The 26,606-nt window shown below is 35.1% G+C and overlaps 1 protein-coding gene across 1 annotated transcript in view; it reads right to left on the bottom strand.

The window, feature by feature from the left end:
- Positions 1-2,354: 2,354 nt before the first annotated feature.
- The window catches only part of POT1 (protection of telomeres 1), a gene marked incomplete at its 3' end in the record, with an annotated part of 63,691 nt that continues 39,439 nt past the window's right edge, over positions 2,355-26,606 (bottom strand). The window contains exons 10-20 of the mRNA XM_080358844.1: positions 23,501-23,656; positions 17,125-17,282; positions 16,498-16,586; positions 15,406-15,450; positions 14,814-14,970; positions 11,854-12,059; positions 9,246-9,381; positions 6,582-6,676; positions 5,094-5,185; positions 3,441-3,546; positions 2,355-2,467 (exon numbers count right to left, since the gene is read on the bottom strand). Coding sequence (XP_080214970.1) covers positions 2,355-2,467; positions 3,441-3,546; positions 5,094-5,185; positions 6,582-6,676; positions 9,246-9,381; positions 11,854-12,059; positions 14,814-14,970; positions 15,406-15,450; positions 16,498-16,586; positions 17,125-17,282; positions 23,501-23,656 — 1,353 coding nt within the window. The remainder of the gene's footprint in view (positions 2,468-3,440; positions 3,547-5,093; positions 5,186-6,581; positions 6,677-9,245; positions 9,382-11,853; positions 12,060-14,813; positions 14,971-15,405; positions 15,451-16,497; positions 16,587-17,124; positions 17,283-23,500; positions 23,657-26,606) is intronic.

The following is a 26,606-nucleotide window of genomic DNA, read 5'->3' as shown; positions in this document are numbered from 1 at the left end:
AGTTTTGCTTTCCCTCACAGCTCCTCCCTCCTTTACAATCAGATATTCTTTGACCTTGCCTCTGGTGAAGTTGCTGTGTGCTATGTACTTCACATTGTGTATCTGCCATTTTCCCATTTAGTCCACATTTCCAGTAAGAAGCTGATGTTCTGAAGCAGTTCCCCTATATGCTGAGATCTATGTGCATGGAGGAAGAAGAAGACACATGAGGAAGACATGCCTGAAGTTTTCATTGATCTGAGTGGACCGATGTTCACCTGAACTACTATTGGTTCAACTTTGGAGTGTCTTTAAATACATTATGATCTATTTCAGTAATTTATTTCAGCACTTTTTTAACTATTAAAATATAAATTTGCCCTTTTATTAATGTTTTAGAAACTTAAATCACATACTTGGTTAAGAAACTGGCCAAGGGAAACTATGGATTGTATTATATTTAGAAAGGGAGTTAAACATACACATTTCCATCCAACAATCTATACAAACATTCATTTGGAGCATTTTGTTGCATAAAGGCTACTGATGGCAAAGTTTTCACAGTCTTATGAACTTGGAACTAAAAGTCAAGAATAAGAAAACATCAATATTTGGAAAAATCTTTATTAGACATTTTTATTACAATATTCAAAAGTAAAAAAATCAAGTGATGCATACACAGCTTTCTGGCAGGGATCTCAGACAGGAGATATGGTGAAGTACATTCAGTTTACACTGAAGTTCAAAACATATTCTTATTTTACAAAGACTTATTTAGAACAAATGTACAATAGCAATGTCTGTCATAGTTGTTAACAAAAATATAAAAATAAAAACATTTCCTTCCAATGTTCTCACACACGATGTACAAGCAAAGGAAAAAGATTGCCTTCAAATTAACCCCTAGCTTCTGAAAGAATTTTGCTATGGCTAGTGTCAAAAGTTTCATAATATTCATTTAATAACTTGTTACAACTATTTTTTGTTTATGCATTTATTCACAGATTCAAGGAAGCTTTCATAAGCTAGTACAGCACTTTGGTAAACTGCTTGTTCAATTCCAAAATTGTTTGCTCTTTTCCCCACACTTTTTAGAGGAAATACCACTAACCACTTTTATTATTGATTCTCCCTATAAATCAATCAATAAAGATATATTTTTTAGAGTACCAGAAAATTATCAGAAGATATTTAGATGAAATTTTAAATGACAAATTGCATAATCTATTAAACAGCCTTGAAAAATGCAAAAATAAACTATAATCTACTATCAGAATGATGATCTTCTTACAAGTATTCCATCTTGCTTCTGAACTTCCCTAAGAAACAGCTGTTGCAAATACTAAGTAATTTTGCTCTGATAGAAAACATTTGATTTGACAAGGATTTCTACATTAATTATCCTTGGAGAAACATGTCCTGAATCTCTTACAGACTTCTGAACGCAAAGTAAAACCACCAAGTAAATTTTCTCGTCCAGCAGTATTTACAATCCATGGTATCACTGTTCTGTATCTCTAAATTTAGTCATACAATCTGATTATGTAAGGCAGCAAAGGAAGATCTGGGCAGTGTAATCTGACAGTAGATTTAGGCAGACATATGAGAGCCTTTAAAACTCAGACCCAGCTAATAAGCATGCTGACAACTGTGGTACCCAATACGGCCACCTTAGAAAGCATTACCATCTAGCAAATGTCAATATGCATTTTACAGTTTTACACTACTTACTTTTCATGGCTTGACTTAAATTTTAGTGATAATCATTACACGGTGACATTCATAGTTCTGTCGGAATCTACATTAACTAGTATGCATAGCAGTTATCCTAGTATGATTAACAGGAAGAGTTCTCTCTAAATGTACATATCAGTGCAAAACCAAAAAAAGTCTCTAAACACAGACAACCTCCCTGTCAAACTTGCTAACTGAGAACAGCAATATATGCTTGCACAAAGTAGTCTGAGAGAAAGTTTACTGCAGAGCTCCTTTGCCCTATCTCTGCTAACATTCTTTATTTTAATACAGAAAAGAACAAAGCAGCGTAATTCTGACTATATTTTCTGAATAAAACTCACCAGTTTAGAGTAACCTCATCACCACCCTTTGGCAGGACAGATGGGTACTAGATTGCTTCCATCAGCCTGAGCCAAGCAGCCTCCCGTGAAAAGCTTAGCACCTCCACTTGCACTCGGTCACAAGGCTGAACACCAGGAAAGTAGTAAATACATCAAAGCATAATTCCCATTCACATTAATATACAAACTAAAACGTCATACGGGTTGAAAGGCACGAAGGTTCTTGTATACAGTCTCTGATCCCAAAACCACCCAAAATTGAACTCTTCTGGATTACTTCCTACTAGCAACACATCACTATACAACATCTTCAGCAATTGTAGTGTCAAAAATTTGGTAACAAACTCGAGGTTTTGTTGCATCTCTGACATTATAGGATTTGATGAAGCATTCCAGCCATGGCAAGTCATCTACAAACAAAAGCCAAATTACTGTTTAGTACTCATTTCTAACTTTCATAGGAGAGAAATATAACTTGAACAGGATCTTAACTAGGATATCTAAATGTATACAACAGTTAATAGGAATAAACATGAATTACTAATTTTGAAATTCCAATTTGTATCTTAAAATATCCTGCACCATCTGAAATGGTGTTCAGTGACAACCTTCCAAGCCTCGCCCTCTCTGCCCCAGTGCCCCCCAAAAACACTTGGTACCAGTGTACCACAGTACAGCTCACAAAGACTTTCCAATAATAAAAACTCCTCTCCATGTGCCCCAATGATACAATTTCCTTGCTCTCAAAAGGAACATGCTTTACATGCTTTTTGTAAGTATGGCAAAGACTCCATCATGGTCGTGGTGGTCACTGACGGCCATGTACTGAGAGGGGTACGCTCCAGAGGTCGGAGCTGCGGCAGACACGCAGCAAGCTTGGACACAGGTAAGTTAAGCACAACAGAAATAGCGCACAAGAACTTCCATGACTGGATTTGGATTAAGTATTTGCTCAGTTTCCGTGGTTGTTTCCTGTAGCAAGGGATGCTCTAGCTCAGCATGTGCTTCAAGAGTTGAATCTCATGCAAAGCACGTGCCATGTGCTGAACACCCTTTCCATTTTCCCTACCATGCTGCGGCATTCAGTATAAGGGTGTTCTGGTTAACTGCCATCTGAACAGAAATGTTAGTGCCTGTATTCACACATCACTGCATGCTACATGAGAATTTATTGAACCATTAGTTTTCTTTCTCAAGAGGGAGTTCTGCTGTTAAATAAATGTATCAAAACGAATTAATTGGAACTCTCCTTACAGACTCCTGTATTTCACTGTTCTGAGTTTTGCTTGTGCCTAAGTTGAATTCTAAGACTTTGTATATGCAATAGCAGATTGAAAAACTCTTTCCTTTCCCATATCCCTGTTAAAATAATGTCAAACTGACCTAATTTTCTTCCTGGAGGGCAAAGCATATTCATTGTCATCTGCATCTTTTGCTGAAGAAAATTATTAGTTAAGATTTCAGAGGCAGGAATTTGGAAAAACTTTTCCTGGAAGAGAACACAAAAATATGAGGTGTTGGAAGAGGGGTAAGAAATCATTAGCCAGAACCCTGACTCTATTTTCTTTTATAATTTAAGGAACTTAAAATTATGCAGATAGGTTACACAACAGAATATTATTTCTATAACCGTGCAGATACAGAAAAAACCTCAAACTTTCTGAAAAAATTAATAGTCTGTATTTCAGTACACCTGACTATTCAGGGACTACAGTCACCCAGACAGCACACATTCCAGATATTCCTCATAAACCTCCATAATGTTATGGCCAGAGAGGACGGTCAGTCCTCTGCACTCCTTGACTGCAGAGAGCAGAACTCCCTTAGTTTAAGTTTCATGTTTTGACAGTTTTAGAAACTATGAAGAAAGGCTTATGGTGTGGGATACACTTCTGAATGGAGAAGAAAAATAAAGAATGAAACACTTAAATGTTAGACACCTTTTCTGTGTATTTTTAAGCCATATACAGTAAACATGACTGACAAAACTCCCATTTGATTCCTCCCAAGTTTGTTACCTGATTTTGTATCTCCAAAGACTCATCATCTTATACTTTCTCAAAGTGAGCTAAGGTTTTTGATGGCAATTTCTCCTTTTTGTTAAAAGATACAAATACAGAATAATCTGTCTTCCTAAAATCTTTGTATGACATGTTTAATGGAAGTGATCAGAAGTTAACAAATAATCCAGCAGAAAAATGGACCGATCACTTTTTCCTCTCATTTTCTACTTCTTCTTATGACTATAAAACTTTCCAATTTTTTCCTTCAATTACTTTTCCTATAAAGAGAAGAGGAAGAAAAGAACTGAGAGCATTCCTACAGAAGTGTGACTGGAAGCTAGCATAGAGTTGCACTTCAGAGTAGCCCAGTTCCTTAGGTGTGGAAGGTGTTGGCCTGTGTTTGAAATATCACCAGCAGGAATGCGAGTAGCTGGCACTTCAGAAGAAATTGAGGGCCTTTTTCCTGCAGGTAAACTGTAGGATTGAGTAGTACCCGATAACAACCTGAGTTACCCTGAAGTAGAGAGTTTTGGAATTCTGCAGAGGCCTCTCTGCCTCATGGTGATATGAAATAAAAATCAAGAATTACTGAATGGAGTTAAAAAAAAAAAAAAGTAGTAATGAGATTTTGAACTAATCCAGATGTCATCTGCATAAATCCTGAAACACTCCCATCATTCACACAGCATGAAGGCTGCCTAATTTAACATTGCCAATAAAAGGGAAACTCAGTGATGGAAATGTATAAAAGGCTAAGGAAAATACTAAATGATCTACCTACAAGCTTCAGTATTATCTTTTTGCTTTAATATTTTATACTCTGATATCTTATTAAGAAATTACTAACAATTCCATTCTCTCTATGTTAACTGATGGACACTATTAATAACATCGCAACACTTGTAACTGTCCCCACAAAAGACTGCAGGTAACATGGAATGAATATTTTTGTACATACATTTGCTATTTTAAAAACAAATAAAATCCAAACCCACAAAATCCCTATAGGCTACCTTTACCTAGATCTACTTACATAATCGAAAAGGTATGCATTTATTGCTCCTGTTCCATCAACCAGTGTAAACTTCATAATAAAAACATACTGGAGCAGCTCAATACCTAAAACTGAATAAAAACATATTAATCTGTTTCTTAAAGTGACTACGGGCGACAAAACATAACAACTCAAGCTGACAATATCCCTCTTTTAATAGTAACTGATGAATACTGTATAATTGAAAGTACAAACTGACAGGTCAAAAACTAGAGGCTCATGTTTTGAGAGTGCAATTTGCCTAGAAATAGATGTGTCTATAAACTGCAGAGATTTTTATACTCATCCAAGTAAAAAAAAAATGCTAATATTTGCTTATATCTTAGGTCCTACCTTGGTAGGATACTCCTGTTCTTTTACCCACAGTAGATTATAGGAGACTTGCTCTCAACTCAGTGATAGGTAAATGACTAGTCATTCTCTCACTGGAAGCAGTAACTGTTATGCTGCAAATATAAAATATCTTAAATATACAAAGTTACTGCAATTCTGCATCAGTCTTTTCTGGGTACATTTACTTATATTGGCTAGTCATTTTATTTTCAACTGATCCAATATACTTGCAGGTTATCATTTGGTCTGAAAATATAGATGATAAGACAATAACATACATAAAATAATTTAAAAGCCAGAAAGCATTTAATGAATATTCATTCTGAGAATTAAACGTCAATCACAGATGCTGTAACACTGCCAGTTGTATACTACTATATATCTATTTAATAGAATATGACAGTTTAAGAGAACTAACTGTATTGCTCAAATAGTTTCTTCTTCTCTAAAGTCTTTACCAAGCTTATATACTGCTAGGTATTTCAACTTAACATATTAGAAAATAAACACAAAAATATTGTTTTCCTTAATGTGTTGTAAAGTTTAAAGCTCCATTTTAACCCCTGGCATTTGAATGTGTTGGCTACTTAAAGTAACACAAGGAACACACAAAGCATGGAACACACATACATGTTATGGTATAATTACCTTCCTTTGAATATTATTTCTTGCAGATTCTCTGGAATATGCTTAGCATTGCTAAGGCTTAGAGAAGATAAAAATCTAACTTTAACTTCTCATTAAATACAACTCTCTTTAATTCAGGTCAGGAAAACTGTATCTTCAAAAGGAAAAGCAAGAATAACTTCTAGAACTGCAAGTACGTATACAGTTTAAAAATGACATCTGCAACCAAAAATTCATATCTGTACTACGATGTGTGTTAGTGACACCAACAGCAGAAGAAGCTACTCTACATATAAAGTCCCTTAATTCATAGTGTAACGATTTCAAAAGTAAATATGTTACTTCAGCTGGCAAAAGGTGAATACATTTTACAGCTTTATATTCAAGCATAACCATAAGTTACATGCTTTCTGGACAAAACTGCAACACAAGAAACAAAACTCTTTTATTTAAACACTTCATAGTCAAGACAGAAAAGTATTTCAGGAGAGTATCAGGTCAGCTCACCTTGTGCTATTTCAGCTGGTTCCCATGATGGTTGTTGTTCTGTCGCAAGGGAACTCAGACTCTTGATAGGCTTTGGAGTTGAACACTGCTTGCACCTAGCATTTGAAACAAGATACTGAGACTAACCAAACACTGATTTATTGATACTAGAAGCTTTCTGCAGAGAAAAAAAAAAAAACAAAAATTCCCATTTCTTTACCCAGTGGGAATACAGAAGTATTTCTATTGCTGTTTAAAGTAACTATTTTAGCAGACACACAAGCTTTAGACCACATCTAAACCCTTAATGTTGCTTTTGAATTATCCTGGACAAGAAAGAAATCATTTTGGTCTGGGAAAGACCACCTCAGTGAATAGAAGAGAAAAACTATACATCAAGGCTGAAAGAGTTGCAGTTGTTCAGCCTGGATAAAAGGAGGCTCTGGAAAGACCTTATTGCAGCCTTTCAGTATTTAAAGGGGGCTTGTAAGAAAGATGGAAACTCTTTACCAAGGCCCATACTGACAGGACAAGGGGCAATGGTTTTAAACGGAAAGAGGGGAGATTTATCCTAGATAAAAGGAAGAAATTCTTCCCCATGAGGATAGTGAGGCACCGGAACAGGCTGCCCAGAGAAGCTGTGGATGCCCCATCCCTGGCAGTGTTCAAGGTCAGGCTGGATGGGGTTTGAGCAACCTGGTCTAGTGGAAGGTGTCCCTGCCCATGGCAGGGGGGTTGGATCTAGATGATCTTTACAAGGTCCCTTCCAACCCAAATCATTCTATGATTCTAAGATCACCACATTGCTAAACATATATTCACATATCACTACTTTCAATACAAACAACATCACACTTTGTAAAAGCAGGAATTAATCTGAACTTGTAGCACAAATGGTTAGAACAACAGGGTTAGAGGTGAAATTTGGCTTTATCCATGTTAAAATATTAACTGTGAGTTATTAAAAAAATCTCTTACACATGACATAGTAAGCAAATGCAAGTGGATGACAATACAGAATAAGAGTTTTCAAAATTTTTCTCATTTGGCTGAAGAAATAAAGTTACAGAACTATTTTTTTCAAATCTAGTTTCTGTGCTAGTATATTACAATTAGAACTTAAAATAGTTATTACCTTTTAGAATTACATACAAAGTGTCAAAAAAATTAATACTAGTTCTGCTCAAGTGATATAAAGCCAAGTTTAAAGAAGTTATTTTTTCCTTTAAAAAACACTCAAACTCCAATAAAGTAACTTAGCTGTGAATTTTGTTTTTTGTATGCAAGTGTGTGTGTATTTTTATATATATATATATACACACACGCATGAATATACATGCATATGCACACATAAATATTTATATGGGTATTCAAGCTCATTCCTAGAGCAAAAATAAGTTTGCTTTTCATTCTGCTACACAGAATCTTTTTTAGACTTCGCTAAGTATATGCTACTGATAAAAAAGAAGAGGGAACAAAGCTCTCAAATGTCAACATACTTGTGAAGTTCCTTCAAAAATATCCTATAAACAATCTTATAGAGCATTGGCTTCTACAATACAGTAATTTAAACAGAGAACTATGTCTGAATGTGAGTTGTGCGTAGCTGGGGAAATATATGGATTATGAAAGTGCAAGGGGAAATACTCTGTACTCCCAGCAGGAATACCCACATATTGCCTTTATTTAAAAAAGCTGTGGACAGACATATCTGGAAAGGTCAAAACAATATATGACCAAGAGAAATAATTATCTGTATGCGTTGTATCAGTCCCTTATGGGAAGCTTTAGGGTTCACGTGAAACAGGCAATATTTCTGCACAAAAATTTTTTAACTGCCCACAGGACTGAAGTAGCGCAACACAGCGTTCTGCTTCAACTTGCTGGGGCTGCTGTGGGAGGACTCAACAGCTGCATGGCAGAGACGGGTATTTCTGAGCTGGGAGAACACACAGCTGCCAGCTCCCACTGAGCAGGAACTCGGTGTTGCAGGACACAGCAGCAATATCACACCCAGATGTGGGCACCATGGTCCACAGCTCTGTGACTGTGGAATCCAGAAACCTGCTGAAGTTGCCCTACAGCGACTGATGTCTACAAATAGTGTTTGCAGTGTTGTGGATCCAAATAAATGGCACTTAGTGAGGAAAGACTGTTCAAAATCCTGTATTTCTTCCAAAGTCCAAGCATTTGAAACACTAGCAATGAGAAAGAACGAGACATGGATTGATGGCCTGAAATTATTTCCCAGGTCTCTAAATATTATCTGTGTACAAAAAACCAATCAGCTTACACTTTTAAAGCAACATATCTTTTGACCTTAATCTAAATAGTAAGGCTAGAAAATAGAAGATCTTGACTAAAATAGTAAGATTTTGGCATTTTGCAGCCTGAAGAGACTCATCTGTGCATTTCTGTCTCTGTGGTACACTGCCCTAACCACACACCACAGGTAGGACAGAAGCCAGGGTGCTGTGTAATTAAGGGCTTAACATTTATAGCAGAAGATGAAGTGCAAGTGCAGTTGAGTCCTTTGATATATAGTAGCAGTATGGCATTTCATCCCTGAACTCAGTACTACTGATCATGTTATATATTTTGCATCAAAAAATTTAGGTAAGTTATCCCTTGATAATGTTCTCTATTACTGCAGCTACTGAAATAGCAACAAGTATTTTAACCTACCCATAATATTTTATGTTCCCTTGTAAAAGAAAAGGAGCTGAAAGATCTAGTAATTCAAGATCGTCTTCTGTAGATCTCACAGGAATAACACATTTGAATCTTTTTGTAAGCTTCCAGATTTCTTTTAGTGTACCACCTGTTCAAAACAGAAAAACATGGTTTTTTTAAACTGCAATCAAGAATAAATTGAACAACTTGCATTTCTTGGCTAATTAGATGTTGACTTCAGCACCTTCAATAAGAATTGAGACCCACTATAGAAAACTGAAAAAAAAAAAAAGGTCTGTAACATTCTCATTCTTTTTCAACAACAGACTCAATAATGAAACAAAGATGGACATTTATCAGAACAGGTGTCTTAATATCTTTCTCATAGTTATCACTGTAGCCATTAAGTTGTATTTAGTTAGCATCACTTTAATATAATTTTTGCTATGATTTTACTAGCAATTTTCTTGAGGGGGGGAGAATAAGTGACTTTTTGCGATTGCTCCTAAGTAACTGTCTTATTAGATTTTAAGGGAAAAATTCTATTAATTTTTAACGAGCAGTTTGTGAAAAAGTAGCTGTTCAACTGTGTCATAATTGACATGAGGTGGGAAATGCAGAACTACCCAACTTGATGCTAATTTGAATGCTACTTTAATTGGGGCCATGCTAGGAACACAGAAGAAATTTAATATATTACAGCTGGAACCCTGAGATTTTCCAATTCCGGTGACAGGAAAAAAGTTCTTTCAAATTTATTTTAAATCACATGAAAAGCTGTCTTCAGTGTCTGTAGTATGAATTGCAGAACTAATTATGGAATCTTTCTGACGTATCACCAATTCAGTGGAAATGTGGTAAATTTATTAAATTAACACACAGAGAACAGTTATGTGGAAACAGTTCAATAAAAAGGTTTTATTTAATCAGCTTCTAGTAAAAAAAAATCAACCTCTAGTAAAAAAAAAAAAAGGCACAGATATTTGAAATGGCTTCCCAAAAGGTTAGAAAACAAAGGTCCTCCAAGTACAGTGACATAGATAAAGTGTCTCATATGTTAACATACAAATTGAAGGTGATTTTAACTGACATTGCTCAAAGCTCTCCAGAATTTCAACTTTGCTGTAATACTAAGTTACAGTGAGTAAATGTATCCTGGCTTCTAAGAGACTGGCATAAAACACAGAGAACTACCAGTGGTCGGCAATGATGTGAATCACAATGATTTCATGTACAAATAATGAGGATATGCAAGGAGCATTAGTCTACTTGTTAGCTGTAACGTTTCACTCTTCAGTTCAACTGATCTGTAGCAATGGTTATGGATTCCCCTCACTTCAGGGTCACATAAAATTTGGGCCATTATCCAACTTTTTCCTCAATTCCAAACACTGAAAACGAAGTTCTTGGCTCAGCATAATGAATATGGGGATGAACAGAGTATTGTGTTGTAGGAGAGCAAATACTTGTGCTTAACAAGTAAGCAGAATCTAGACCGTGGCTGTCTAAGAAATGTCATAATGTGTTTGGCTTTTGATGGTGGTCTGTATCTGGAAAAGTGCTGGGAATATTTCTAGGGAGACTTCAAAATCTCCACCTGTAAAAACTTAAATATAAAAATCAGAATAGGATGTATCTTTGGCAAGGTTCATCAACAATGTTCTGCGAAGAAAAGTGCTAAAACACTCATTATGTCTTTTCCTTGTGCTTCAATGTGATACACAGATAACTACATATCTAGCTGCTGGCACTTTAGTGTCTGAAGAAGATTTACCAAGTTATACCATTCAGTTATTTTAGGAAACTCGAGTAGAAGTAGATTCTTTTATATTTTGTTTTCGCAAAGATAAGGTTAGATTGCCAAAAAAAAAAAAAAAAAAGTCAGTTTAGAACATGCTAGAAATAAAGCACATATCAGAACTAGTTGAATATAAAACAAAACAGAAGGGGTTTTGTCATTGACCCTTGTGCAAAGGACCACCTGGCTTACATTTGCTTATTCACATCTCCAGTTGAGCACAACTGAAAACTTTGTTTTGAACTTGGAATGTTAATATATGCAACTATTTATTACTTTTATTCTATTCAAAGCATTCTTTATTAGCATTCTTGCTAAATTACTTTGTTTAAAGTTCAGCAGCTAAAGTTCTTCTCTGAGAAAATCTGATAAAAACTAAACCAACCTCATGCTGCAAGAAGCTTTATTAATCTGAAACAACACTGACATCCAGAGGCTGATGAAATTCATCGTAGGCTTGTATTATAAGAAGCCTCTCAGCACTTCTCTGCATTAGGACTAAAAATAAGGGTTTTTTTAGAGGACTCAGCAAGTTTTCAAATCAGAACTGAAAAATCAGTAAGCACAGTTTTTCATGGTAATTTCAGCAGAATCAACAATAAACTTATTGGTATAGTTTTAAAATAGACAGAAGCACCTTGTGAGACCTTCACAGATGATTTTTTTTCCTGTTTGCACAACAGAAACTTTAAGTTCCAGCTGAGCTTTTCTTTCAAAATGCCTTTATGATTATCACTAGTTACACTGAATATAACTTCAATGTATCTTAACTTCGTAGATACTCTGAGTGGAAACTGTGCCATAAATGGCAATTTGTCTTACCTTCTATCATAAGCAAAGTATCTTCGGGCTGTTGAAGCATTTCATCAGGCTTTACAAAATGGATAACTATTTTCCTTTGTTTCTGGTCTCGTGTAGTCCACATTACAGAATCATACCAGGATGTATTGTGTAATTCCAGGTTTGGAGCAGTAACTGCAGAGCCTTGTAAAATTAAGTCAAAGTCACCTCCATCTGGAACTTCTTGCCTAAACCAATTCCAAAATGAGTAAGTAAATTCTAGCAGCTTCTCCTTAAGCAATCTAGCAACAAGGAAGATAGTACTCAAAATAAGTTTTAAAATACAGTCATCAGAGTGGAAGTATATACAGGAAAAATAACTTGGTTGTTATATCAGTTTAAACATTCAGAGCTGTATAGCAAATTATGACAAGATAATTAATTTTCATGTTAGTAAATATGTTACATAATCTAATCTTACCTAGGAGTGGAGATAGTCTAGTGGCTTCATCCACACACATATAAATCCAAAGAAAAGTATATCAGCTTGATGTGGTTTCACTTAGGCCTTAAAAGGGCCACACAACTGCACACCACTTCAGAAGAGTGAAATGACCATATAAGCTCATATAACTTCAAGTTTTATGTTCTAGCATATTTTGGGGGGCAGGAGAAAGAAAAAGGGCAGGAATAGAAGATCTTCCCACGTGCACTGTAAAGGGAAAAATCTGCAACTCTGCATGACACAGTTTCTTTCCTGTCCTGCTAGAGTGCACCACTCATGCATTTCCAGTTGTCACCCACAGAGAAGTAATGCAGGCCATTCAAATTTTACCAGTATTACCAGCAACAGGCAAAAAGCCAGTAGTTGGCACACAAAGAAAAAAAGCATTAGAACGATTTCTTGTAAGCAAGACAGACCTGCTGGCTTTAGGTGGAATATGAACTGAGACAAAAAGGACAATGTATTAAAAAAAAAAAATAGCCTCAACTCCTGCAGATTATTCTGACAATTTCATTTTTAAACTCAAGAGCAGCTGCTTCCAACACTGAATAGAAAAATTCTTGCCTATGAAACCAAAGGTTGATATTCTTCTGCTATGACTGCAGAACGGGCACGCAAGAGGTCCTCCTGAACTTTAATTCCATGAACACAGTGCTGCTCACATGAGCTCTTTCCACCTTTGTTCCTGGATTACTATTTTAAATGCAAAAGCAATGAACCTAACATAGCAGGTAATCTTTCCAGACATACTCATTAAACTCTTCCAACCTCTACAGCCTGCCAGCAGATTTCCCACAGAGGCAGGAATGGAATGAACTGGGTTTGAACTAAACATGAGGATTTAAAATTCTCTAATAATGTGGATACATGAATAATACTAGATCCACATATATCGATATTTTGCTACTTACAGAGAAGCTTTCAGTCAAAGTCTAAAAACCAAAAAGACATCTCTTATAAGGATTTTATATCCCAAGCATTATATACATCTTACTGCATGAAGGATCAAACAGGATCAAACTTGCACTGAGCATTGTTCAGCGAGGCTCTTCAGCATTTGCAAACAACTTCAGATGTAGCAGGGAATGATGCCCCTAAATCATGCTTCCTTCCTGGGCCACTTAGCTCACCCAAAAGAGAAGCTAAATTTCTGGAAAATCACTGCAATTTATCCCATCATTGCAGCAGGATCGTGGTAGTAGTAGTGGGAAATACACTAAATGAAGCCTCATAAATCTATCTGGTTAAAAGCTTGCCCTAATTTGGTGGCAAAGAGAAAATAGTGATATGCTCAAAGAGAAATGAAGACACTAACAAGTCAAGAATCTATAAAAAGGCTATAGTAATAATGGAAAATTGTGGGATAAGGATAAAGTTTATAAGGAACAAACAAAATTCTATCAGTTGTATCTGCTTATTACTATAGAGAGTTGGTAAATACATCAGAAAAGTGACAAAAGTGGCAGAGATAACTGGTAATTATCTCCTTTTTATACTTGGCAATAAAGACTATGTACTTGTCTGCTGTGAAGATGATGAAATGCTTCCTCTTTCATTAGCAACTAAGAGAATGTTTTAACATCATCTGGATAAGGACCAATATCGTTCAAGCTGCAAGCATGCTACCTTGCATCCAAAAGCTGTAAGACACGACAGTAGGGGCAATTTCATGTCTCAGTGATATTTGTATCTAATAAATCCTGATTGCACAAAAAATTTCAAAAGGCTAGGAGAATGTTAATGTGTCATCATTTAAAGAGGGCAACAGTTTACACCAGTAACAATGAAATTGTTTGCTTGGGACTGATGATAGGTTAAGTCAGGCAAATAAAAAGTGATACAGGATTCAGATGATCATGAATAGCACTGTAATGTATGTCACTGAGTATTTTAACTGTAAATAGGCCATTTCAAACAAACTTTCTTTCATTTTTAGATGAATATACAGCAGAAATGGCATATGATTATTTGACTGAACACTATTTGATATAATGACAAATGGCATTAAAGGGGAAATAATAAAGATAAAATGGCAGTGAATTGACTCAAATCAGATAAAAAAGACAAAAAAACCAAGATGAATGGTGTTTCCCTGAAAGTTTTGGATGAACAAAAGATTACTTCTTTGGACGATACACTTTAGCCAAAGATATTTTATTCCTTCACTTGGAGACTACCATACATTTTTGCATATACCTATTTTGAAACCTCAAAACAGAAACAGGTATTGAAACACAACTTCAGTATGGGAAAAAGTGCACTGCTAAATTTGAAAATAAAGAAAAAATACTGTTTTGAAACCACTCAAAAAAGTCTGTAACTAGAACTCATCTGATGATTTAAAATTTTCCTACCTGTTATCACTGAATTTCAAGTCTCTGCTCAAAATACGATATACACTTACATTCAGCTCATTTTACATAAAAATGAAAACACATGGAAAATCCCAAAGCATACAGAACAATTCCTAATTACCTCAGTTGTGTGAAACACTTACAAAGAGTTGCATTTGGAACAATGAAGTTTAATAGACTGATAGAGCTTCTGGGGTTTGTAAGTTCTCAGCTTTGCTCTAATGCGATACTGTTGAGGAGCTGTGCTGTTCAGAATGGTTTTCAGTTCTGTGTTATTCAAATCCTGATGATCTGTTAATACTGCAAAATAACAAGACAAAAAAAGAACCACGCATACCTTCTAAGCATCATATTTGGAATATGGGAAATGGCCACTGCAGGTATGTATCTTCCCTTAATTCCCACCTTCTCTCCCCAGCTCCAGCCTCAGTTTTATCAATACAACATTTTACCACAGTCTTTAAGATAAATCACAATAGGTTGTGTGAGCATGGTGTACTTCAGGGTTCAGAAATTCAACATGTAGAAAAAAACAAATGAAAGTACAATATACAAATATGTCGTATTATTTTAAAAGCAGAATAAAACCAATGTAACATTCACAAACTTGCACTCCTAAAATAGCTGTTACTATAATAAGTAAAAGATGATATTTCAACATTTGAGCTGATGTCTCAAAAATATTTGTGTTCTTAGCAAAAATAAAACTAACCTTGAGGTTAAAATGTTTCCTACCTGTAACAGATAACTGCTGACATCTCTGTAGGTGTGATTCAAGATCTAAAAATCAAGAAGAATTTCTTAATTATTTTCCTTCTTATCTTCTTTATCATGTGGACACACAAAAACAGATAGGTAGGCAGATATACAGAACAAAAAGCTGAACAAAGGAAAGTGGAAATCCTAATATTATATGCAAACAATGTAGCAAAAGGAAAAAGTAAACAGGAGACAAACACTGGATATCAAGAGTTAATATATGTGAGGAGGAAGTAATGCATATATTAAATTGAAATGCCCATCAAAATGAACACTTTTCAAATGTATACAATGAATGATCACGCTGACATAAACTGCATTCATACCTCTGTAATCTTTCTGGACCAGAGCATACAAAAATGATTCTAAAAAAACCTATGGACTGTCTGGTCCCCTCTCTGAACAACTCTGACTACACATATACCGTGCAGTAAACCTGAGCACTGTTTTGGTCTAGACATGAAGTATTTATTAATTCTTGACTTTTGCATCCTTTTACAAATATCCTGTCACAGTATGTTGCTAATGGCTAAGTAATAGAGGATTTTAAAAGCTAGAAGCAAAGATGCAGACTATGACCAACTAACTTCAGAGCTTAATTAACTTTTAGTTATTTTTATTCTGGACTAAAACAATAACAACAAACATCAATAAAATATTGGATCTGTGGAACTGTCTATATGAGACTACTTTTCTGTCCAATGGATTTAGAAGGGCTCTTCAGCAAAGAGCTGTTTAATAGTGTTTCCAGTGCCTGTCTCTGAGGAATCCCTGTTTAGAGGGAGAGAGTTACATCCCTCTGCTTTATGATTTAATATACTATGATGAAGAACACCATCTGTGTTTAATAATTTATTCACTACTGCCTATTAAAGTATTTTTCCTGTATATGAAAGGCCTCTGCTGTGAGACAGGATACATCATCTTCCAGTCTAATAATCCAAAAGAATTCTCTAAAGCTTTGCATGTGAAAGCAACATTACACACTTAGAAAAGCAATAACTGTGACCTTACCTTGACCATATACATGTTAAAAGAAAGGGCAGATGAGCTTTCAATTGCTCTTACCTGTAATATTGTTAAAAGTGCCATCTAATTCCAATGAAGACATGGTTTCCATATTCTGACTCTCTGCCAGATCCACCGATTCTAAGAATCTAAAAATAAATGGTTAAATATTTTATAACCTAGAATAGTCTTTCACACATATATATAACTATACATACATTTAACTCTTTACTAATAGACAGTTAAAACACTCAGACATGAATTCTCAAGCAGAAACACAAACTTCAATTGAGCCAGAAGCTAAAGGAGTGCATATTAATGATGCAGATGAGACACACTTTTCCAAACCTCTTCTGGAATTTTAAACACAATATAGTGCCAAAATAAATCCGTACACTACCGTAAACAGAATTCCCGATAAAGGAATGTAGACTTCGGTTACTTAGTCTTTCCTTATGTATATAACACATTTCAGTAAAGCATTTATATTATATGCTTCATTTTAACATATTTTAAGTCTCATAATTTCAAAGTAAAACATAGGTACATGCTTAAAACATGCTCAACTAATTTGCTTAACCATAGCATTTATATTTAAAAGATTACATTCCATCATGAAACTGATTAAGGATGTTAATGTGGCCAGGTCTTATTATTACAGCACTATAAAATAGAAATATAACTTACGCTTTCAGTTCCTTAACATCTGGGTTACTTTCTGGTAAGACTCCTATTCCTCGACCGTAACAGGTGCCACCATGAAGATGAAATTCTATACATGAGACATCACTGTCAGAATTTGCTTGTTTCGTATGAATACTGTAAATTCTCAGAAAACTTCCAATCTTAAAAAAAAGAAAAAAAAATATGGTAACACAAAGTTAGCTATTTACTTGGAAAATTCTAGGCCTCATAAAGCTCTTTTCTGTGTTTTCACTGAATCACAGAAAAGCTGAAGTTGTCAGGGCCAACTTCCGTGCCCAAAGCAGAGTCACCCAGAGCAGGTTTATCAGGGCTGTCTTTTGAATCACTTCAAAGGTGGACACACAAAATCCTCTCTGGGTAACCTGTTTGTTTTGCCTTATCAGACAACACTACTGGCAGAAAGGCTGATTCAGAACCAGAACATGCCTTCTTACTAAATCTGTTTCTCAAGCAGTCTTCAGAAGACAGATCAAACCAGTCAATATATTCCTTTCCTGAGGGCATAATTTGTCTTCTATATTCACAACACAGCCCTCCAGAGACTGACATGCTGTGATTTGTCCATGTATGATCGCACTCAGCAATTGACCTCATGTCCATCATCACGCATAGCATGTTCTCTGTTTACGTATACAGGCAAACACATCCTCTTACCCAGATTTCTTTATCATATCTTACAGATAACATTTTTTTCAGCACGATGACAAAAGGCAACATGTGCTAGAAATTTGAAGATTTTGGCACTGTTCCTAACTCTACTAGATTTTCTCCTCAGGTACACGGGGAATATAATTCTCTTTTTGCTTAGAATTATTTTATGTTCTCTGAAAGAACTTGATCAAGTTACGAACGTGGACTTAGGCTAACTTACACAAGTACCTATTAAAAAAAGAAGTTATGGAGTGCTCAACATTGAACATATCTTCATAACTTTGCTTTTATTTTGCTTTTATTTCAAAATACCAACCCCAATATCAGCCTCCCCCCTGCCCCCCCCCCTCAAAAAAAAGCATAAAAAACCCAACACAACAACAACCAAACAAAAACGCAAACCAAACCCAAAGTTCTAAGGGTAGATAACCTAGAGACTTAATTATACAGTTAACTTCCCTTTGATGTGTTTGAAAGGCCTTTGAATCAATTAACTAACAATAATTTTTTTTTAAATATAACCTAAGATCCAGCTGATGGTTGGCAAGCTACACACACTCAATAAGCTGGACTTATGTTCCCTCTAAATATCTTTTAAATAGCCCTACATAAATGATAAATTATTTTAAATTGTCTTTAATTAACATTAATATTACAGCAGCCAGTCTGTTAATTCTTATTTCAGCTTCAGCTCCTGCTTTAATCAGTAGAAACCTAAAAAGTATTCCTATTAGATGGGACTTGCCAGGCCTTAGTATGAAAATTACATATGTATGTATATATGGATAAAAGCAGACAGAGCAGCATCTAGATGCTGGAATCCTCCTCTGTGTCAAGGAACAGACTATGACCATATCATGTTAGTATCAAACTGCTCTTTTAAACAATAATCACACATGAAAAAGGCAGCACATTTTCAAAGTGAGGCACCAGGGACACAAAAAGCACACTTCAGTCTGCACCTACTTTGCTTCTGGTATGGAGCTCTTACCAGATTTTTAATTGATCTGCACCATTAGGGTGCTGCTCATTTTGTTCATTCAAAGCATATCAACAGGTCAGCTTGTGCATCTGGATAGCAGACAAGAGGCTTATCTGGAGGCTTCTTTTTTTCTTTCCACATGATAAATTTCACTTAATTATGTTTATTAGCCAAAAATACAAGAGGCAGTCATATTATAAAACTAATCTGATGACTATGACAAATGCTTTTTGAGAAAGTTTTTTAAGAATTCTTAGCTAAGTTTTGTTTATCAAATAACCTTATGTCAATACAATAGTGCCAAACTACTTAGTTTTTCTTCAAGAGTAATTTATATATAAGCAGCAAAAACTTGATTATAATTGAAGAATTTATTTCTTTAAAAAAACCCCACAACCTATGAAGAAAAAAAAAAATTACTGTAAGTACAAATATAAAATATTAAACATGGGAGAGGAGAGCCCAGAAAACAAAATGTTTCTTTTGCCCTCTAAACTCTGGTGCTGAAATTTACACAGAAGTCCAGCAAATTGCATGTTTCAGTGCAACAACCAACTTCCCAAGATTTATGATCACTATCAAAATGTATATTCCTATATATGCATTTCATTAGATCCCTTTTATCAAAATGTTATTATTTTGAATATTTGAATATCACTCAGAACTATACTAAAAAAATGTGTTATAATCAGCGTTGCCAAATATTGAAAGGTAATGAATTGAAAGGTGACAAATTGAAAGGTGACAAATTTCAGCACAAACCCCCAGATCTGACTGGGCAAGTTGAAGTGCACTTTCTGTGAATTCCTTTCAGAGGCAGCATTGCTTACTGTTTGTTAGCAGTGGCGAGCAAATGCTGGTGCTGCGGCTAAAAATGTTCCTGAATTGCTGTTTACAGAATGCTTGTAGTCCAAGCACACTTTATAATTTCTTTTCAGTCAAGTATATAATATACTTTAAAGTGAACAGAATGATTTACAGAGTCATCATTAAATCTAGTACAAAACCAACTCCTTACTTGAATTTACAGCAGTTCTGTTTATGAACTACCTATCTCATTTAGAGAAAGTTCATTTAAACTTAGAGCAACAAGAACACTTTTCTTGCAGTAATATAAAATATACTAATACCCTATTTGCAGTCTAATTAAAATATGGCAATTTAAAAAAGAATTAAAATGAAGAAGTGCCATATGCAGGTTTCTCTAAGTAGCCAACTAAAACAACTTTTTAGCATAGCAAATTCTCGTCATTATTTCAAAGCATATTGGGTTGTGTTCACATTTAAGGCACTGAGAATTCGGAACAGTCATTTATCACAGCTGTTTAATGTGCAGGTTTGGCCAGAAAGACACTCATGACAAGAGGCTGTCTTTATCTACAGGATAGCAAAATCATCTGTACTAATTTTTATGCCTGTTTTATGGCTGATGGTATTCAATGAGATTTCTTTGTCTTCATTTAATCATATCAAGTCTAATTTTACTGACTAAATAGTGCACAACTGTTTACAAATGAAAGGAAGAATACACACAGCATTTGTGTGTGGTCCTTTGCAATAAAAACTACCAACTTAATTCCATTAAAGGGTTTGGTGGACTTGGGGGTGGGATGAGTGGGTATTGTGGATTGTTTTTTTTCCCCTTTTAATGAGTACAAAGACAGAAGTGGTGAAAATAACACTGACGGGTCAAAGGAATGCTACCCGGGCCTGAAAAATATGAAGCTAGATAACAATGGCCATGTAACTCATTAAGTCACAGGCTGGAAATGTGACTCAGATACTAGAAAAGCAAGCAAGTCTTAGTCCAAACTACTATCAAAAAAGACATGCCATTGTACACAGGGGGAGGAACAGCTGAAAAGACTCAAATTCTGCTCATATATAGCATCAAACAACCTCTGTGAAACAATGGAGTAGGACTTGTAGGTATGCAAAAGGCTAATTGTTTGAACTGTACTATCCAGAAAACACATGGCAACACAAAAGTGATCGTATAAGCCATAAGAGTACCACAGTCCCATGTATTCAATGAATGACAGTCCATAAGGAAATCTCCAACGTGCTGTGGACAGCTGGACCGCTCCTGTGCACTGCCTGACCACTGACGCTCACTCACCTCGACGCTCAACCATCTATTAATAGCGAAATGCCCCAGATGCAGAAACCCATGTCACAGACCTATTTCCAAGTCCTGTGGCAAGGTCTGAGTGAATCCTGAGAACCTCTGGAAAAACTGGAATATGAAAGGCTACAGCCTACGAGGAGCAACTGTACTCCAGAGAGTCAGCGCTGCAGGCTGGGGTTCCTAGAATAACAAGAAAGCCTCATGCACCACAGGGGAACAGGGACATTCAGGAAAAAGTGGTAAACACCACTGTCTTTGCTTAGTTGTAGCTCATGCTTGTGTCTTTATGCCCCAGGAAATAATCTACTTCTGAGATGAGATTTCCGAAAATTCTGTTTATGCTCTGCTAAGGCAGTAAATGCTGAAAAGTCACAATCTTATCTATCAGGAAAGGAAGGGCAGCAAATATAGGGGACAAAAGGTCTACTCACAGTACCAAGTAGAGTACTTTCAACAATACTAAAGTTTTCTCAATCGAAAATTGTAAATATTATTTAACCAACTCAGAAAATGGGATGAAACGGTCATATCTTCTGTGTTTTCTGGACAGACAATCCAAACAAGTAGCTTTTAACAAATTCTTGTAGGAATATCCCTGACACTCTGCCCCAGGATTTGCTAAAAATTCACTGCACTACATTACCCACTTTATCTGGACTGTAGTGCTTACTCAGAGCTCCCTTGTTGGAACATGTGCCTACAGATATAATTTCAAAATGAGAACCTTTTTTTTCCCTCCTTCAATCTGCCCTTCTGGTATAACAAGGCTGCATAAAACAGATTGTTCCTACGTAAAATATCATTTCAGAGCTGCGACTGTCACTGCAAATGGTACACAGCAACAGGGGATAGTGTAACCTAACAATTCCATAACATTTTACATTAAAAAATGCAATTCTAAGCTACTGTGAAATGCGGAAGAGATGGCTGAAAAATAATGCACTCACATTGTTTCTGAAACCATAAACTGGCAAAAGATCTAGTAGAGTTTTTATCCATGCTGGATGGATAGTGTTCATTCTCAGGGAGTTGCACGTGCATACACTAAACGCTAACCAGTTTTATACTTCTACATAAACCATTACAAAAAATAATCTTTGCATAACAAGACTGTGAAGTAAATAAAATATAATACTTAATATTATACTTTCTTATAATATGAAACAATTTCCATTAGTATTTAAAAAAAAACAAACCAAAACAAAACAAAAAACCTTTTATTAAAATCTTCCACTTTAGGAAGAGTTCTCCAAAATTTTATCATCTCTAGACTATCCTGTGAAATGAAATTAGCTGTACGTATTGCAACCTGAACTTAATAAATCTTCCTGAAGTTTAATTGTTAGGATATCAGCACTTTTTCTTCAATAACTTGACTAAAACAATCCACTACAAAGCAGTGTTCAAAAATGGTCCAACTTAAACCTTCCACAAACTGTGTGAGTGAAACTACTGAATTTTGGACATCTCCAGAAAGAGACAAACAGCCTGTGTTGCTCAGTAAGTCAAACCAGGTTTCTTAACAGTTTCCTTTGACATTAGAGGTTCTGCTACACAGTGAAGTATTCAGGAAAGGCACGGATATTTCAGAGATATGAAAGAAAGGCCTCAAAGGAAGGAAAAAATTGAGAGAGCTGATGAAGACATCCCGCATATTCAGTAGGAATTCCTGAATATAAATGGGAGAGGGTAATACTGGGAGTATCATCAGCTACTCAAGAATATATATTTTATTACTATTAAAATATTTTTCCATTAATTTTCCAAACATATTGCTTCACTGCTATGTCAGCAGTTATTTGTATCAATAGATTACAGCAGTTAGCATGAGAAAAATTCTGAAATGCATTTGTAAGTTTTGTTATGAATTCTTACACAAAGGCAAGTTATTTTGCTATATGTCATTTACTTATGAATGGGCATTAATATATCAAATTGAATTGACGTCTGCTGATAGCCCCAGACTAACAAATGGCTATCACTTATCTTTATTTTGCAGTAAACACTTTATTGAAAACAATGTTTGGGTATAGGAGGCAAGGCATAAACTGAAAGACGTATTCTTTGCTAATTTACTGTATTCTGAAGCAAGATGGCAGTATTGCTGAAGATCAAATGTTTAATTACGTTGTTGTTTTCTCTAAGCATAATCAACATTACTGACCCACTAAATGAAGACTGCACTGCAAATTGCCAAAGTCTATAGAAAAGAAAATGTTTTATTGACATTAGAATTACGGGTCTTTAATAGGACTGCAAGTTAAACCCCACTTTATATAATTTAAAAAATAATTCTAAAGCATAAAAGACATATTCTGAGTGCATTATTTTCACACGATTATATATGGTATTACAATGTCTGGCAAGAACTGCTTAATTAGAAGAACTTTTTCATGGCAATTTTAGAGTAATGAGGCTGTTTTACACATGTTGAAGAAGTTTCGCATTCAAATAAACGGTATGGGAAATATAGTGAAAGATAAAGAGGAACATCTGAAACTAATTAACAGCAGAATTAAATTGATACATTTTCTGAAGTGAGTTCAAAGCAGGAAATAGGCCAAAAAACGAGTTAGAAATACCAAACTGTTCATTACCTTTAGTGATTTTGCCAGCTGTACGTGGTTATCATAGACTAGAATATCCACCGTTAGATTTCGCAGATGATGAAGAAGAACTGTTTCTCCTTCCAGGTCTCCTGTTTCCACAGGCACCTTCCATGTTGGGTAGGGACATTTTGTGCCATCCCACACCTGCAATGCAAAGGAACTACTTCAGTTTGCTCAGAATACTTTAGACTGAGATTTTAAATAGCGCTTTTTTTTTTAATTGTTGTTTGATTAAAAATTGATAATAATAATAATTGATTAATAAGAAATCTTTATTGGAGTCTCCAAGTCCTTAAATTAGATTTTATGCTGCTTGTTGTTGTTGCTTTTACTTTTATTATTCTTGAGTATAAAACATCCTCTATAGAGAATATAATGAAGTGTTAAGACCTGAGATTTATTTCTATTAAAGAAACCAAATCAAAACAAAATAGCACTAGCAAAACCTCAACTCTTCATCCAGCAGTTACAACTACTAGAATTCACTATATGCAGAACTGTTGATATTTAATATTTTAACCCTGCTACAGGTTTTTTAAACAGTCCAGCTACAGTATGTGAAGACTGAGTACACAGCGTATACTCCCTTAATTACTGATGATCACCTATATGAGTATACACTGCTAGTTACCCAGAATGTACTAGAAAAACATCAGTATTTAATACATAATAAAGAAGATTTTAGAAATTGTTTGCCTAAAGCTAAATTCTTAAGACACTTAAAAATTAAAATGTCAATAGAGCTATTTTTGAGCTATCAAAGTTACTGTGAAAGAGTAAGATTACCAGCAGACTTAGCACTTTGGAATCAAAATCTTACCACTTAAATCAAATATTAACATTTTAGTGATAGCTCCTTACAATCTATTCTGTAAACTATGGTTTTCTGAGTTCCTGAAGATATACTCTTTTCAAAGACAAAAATGAATGGTCTGAAATATTGGCAGAGAAAACCTGGAGGCATGAGGACTGTAAAACTGAAATGCTGCATTTCATCGGATTTCATGCATATAGGTTCAACAGAAGCTAATTTTCAGACAGTTTGTGATATCGAGGCATTTTGTCCCATGAGTGAGCTACTGTAGAGAGTGAGAAAAAAAGACACCACAGCTTAATTTTTAAAGCGTTTCTACCCCTTATACTTAACTGCTGTGGATCAAAGGACCCACAGGAAAAGATCTAAGAATCAGCAAAGCCATGTGTAAATACGCCAAGAATAACTCATGGTTGAAATACTCATCCTAAATCAAGAGATAAAAGGGTAAACTGTTCACAGTGAAAATGACCCATAACATCAAATTAACATTCCCAAATGGGAGTGTATTTGGAAGGACCCAGATAATGAAGTGGTAAACACTGCCACAGATTTAAAAAAAAAGCCTATTATCTTCTGATCCCGTAGCATGAAATACTTAAAACCATCTTTGAAAGAGAGGTTGCCCATTGCTTGAATTATCAAACCTTTTCCAGAAGTGAGCTTGAGAAACACAGATTTAGTGCATACATATTATGAATTTAGTCACTGTGACTAAATAAAAGAACCTCCAGTTTGTCACGCTTCCCCTTATTTTTCAACTGGCTTTCCTTGGGACACTTTGGTAGTTCTACAGTAGAGAGATGGATCCAGCAAATCTATTGAAATAACCTGAATACTCCCTGTCAGATACAAGGATGACTACTTAGCTTTAATATGTTCTTCACAAATATGAAAACATATCAAGCGCCCTACCTTGGGAGCTTGCCAGCTTCACTTTACTCAATGGGTGAAAATACAGAAGTTCTAATTTCAAAAACTAACACTGATCTAAAAAGCAACACTGATTAAATTAATTCTGGATAAGAAACAGCAAACAGTTCTATTACTAGTCACGAACAATCTGGAGCTAAGGAACAGTGAGTTACACCTTTGATCACCATGGCTGGCAAAACACTGAAATGGGAGAGACATAATGAAACCTGTTTCTCCTTTCAGCAGAGTATGGGACTTGTGTGACACACCTTAACTTTAACTGACAGAATGAAAGTAAAGAATAATAGTAAAACTCTTATGAAAGGCATAAATGACAGAATAATTTCTCGTGTGAGGTTTTTAGTCTGCAGCAGTTTGAATAACAGAATTCTCAGAAAAAGGTAAGCACTAACAAGTTAGCAATACTGTCTTTATGCCATGTCAGTCTCAGGTGCTGTGCATATCCCAATTAATTATCAAGTGTAATATTAAAAGTTATGCCCTGGCTGATGCACAAAATCACTGAATTTCATTTTAGTTGTCTTTGAAGCAATCCTCACTAGTTACATAAGCTCAATGCTTGAAATAATCATTATATTTTATAGCATTAATCGACTGTCAATATAACTGCTGTACTTTGGAAAGACATCATAAATTTAAATTATTATTATAAAATGTATAACCAAAATAATATAACACTAATAATATTTAATGATCACTCCACCTGAGCTAGCATGTTTTTTTTTTTTGTTTAGTGAATCAACAAAGTAATCAGGAGATCTGTCTACAATATTTTAAAAACGCTTTTCTTCTATCATGACCAACATTTGATACGTGAAAGGGATTTTGCCCTGCTTGAAAAATAGAGGAAATGAGCAACAGCATACCAATGTTAGTCTACCATTTTTAAGCTTGTCTCATGTATTTTAATACAGATTTAATTATTTAGTATTTTATACTACTAAAAATGTATACTGTCAAAGGAATTACCTATCAGAAAAAAATTATCTACTGTTATTTGATTTCAAACTTTTACCTTCCTAAGTCTATCTTACATTTTCCTCCCCGAGTCATTATCTTTGCTACACAAAACTGACAAAATCAACTTCAGATCTTTCAACACAGAAAAGAGTGTAAATAACTATTAATAATTTAAGAAAGCATTTTTCTCTGGCCTTGCAAGGTGTCCTTCAATGCTGAACATGTGCTTATTAATGAACAACTTAATTACAGTCCATAAAGTTCTGAAATTTTACTGAGTCTCATCTGACATCTATTTCAAAAGGAATAATGGAAATATTTGTAACAGCTGCAAAGCATATTATAGGATGACACTTGCAGTTTGTTTCTGCGTAATGCACGCAT

The sequence above is a fragment of the Nesoenas mayeri genome, assembly GCF_963082525.1.
Source record: "Nesoenas mayeri genome assembly, chromosome: 1".
Taxonomy (NCBI): domain Eukaryota; kingdom Metazoa; phylum Chordata; class Aves; order Columbiformes; family Columbidae; genus Nesoenas; species Nesoenas mayeri.
This window is presented reverse-complemented; position numbering and strand designations above follow the sequence as displayed.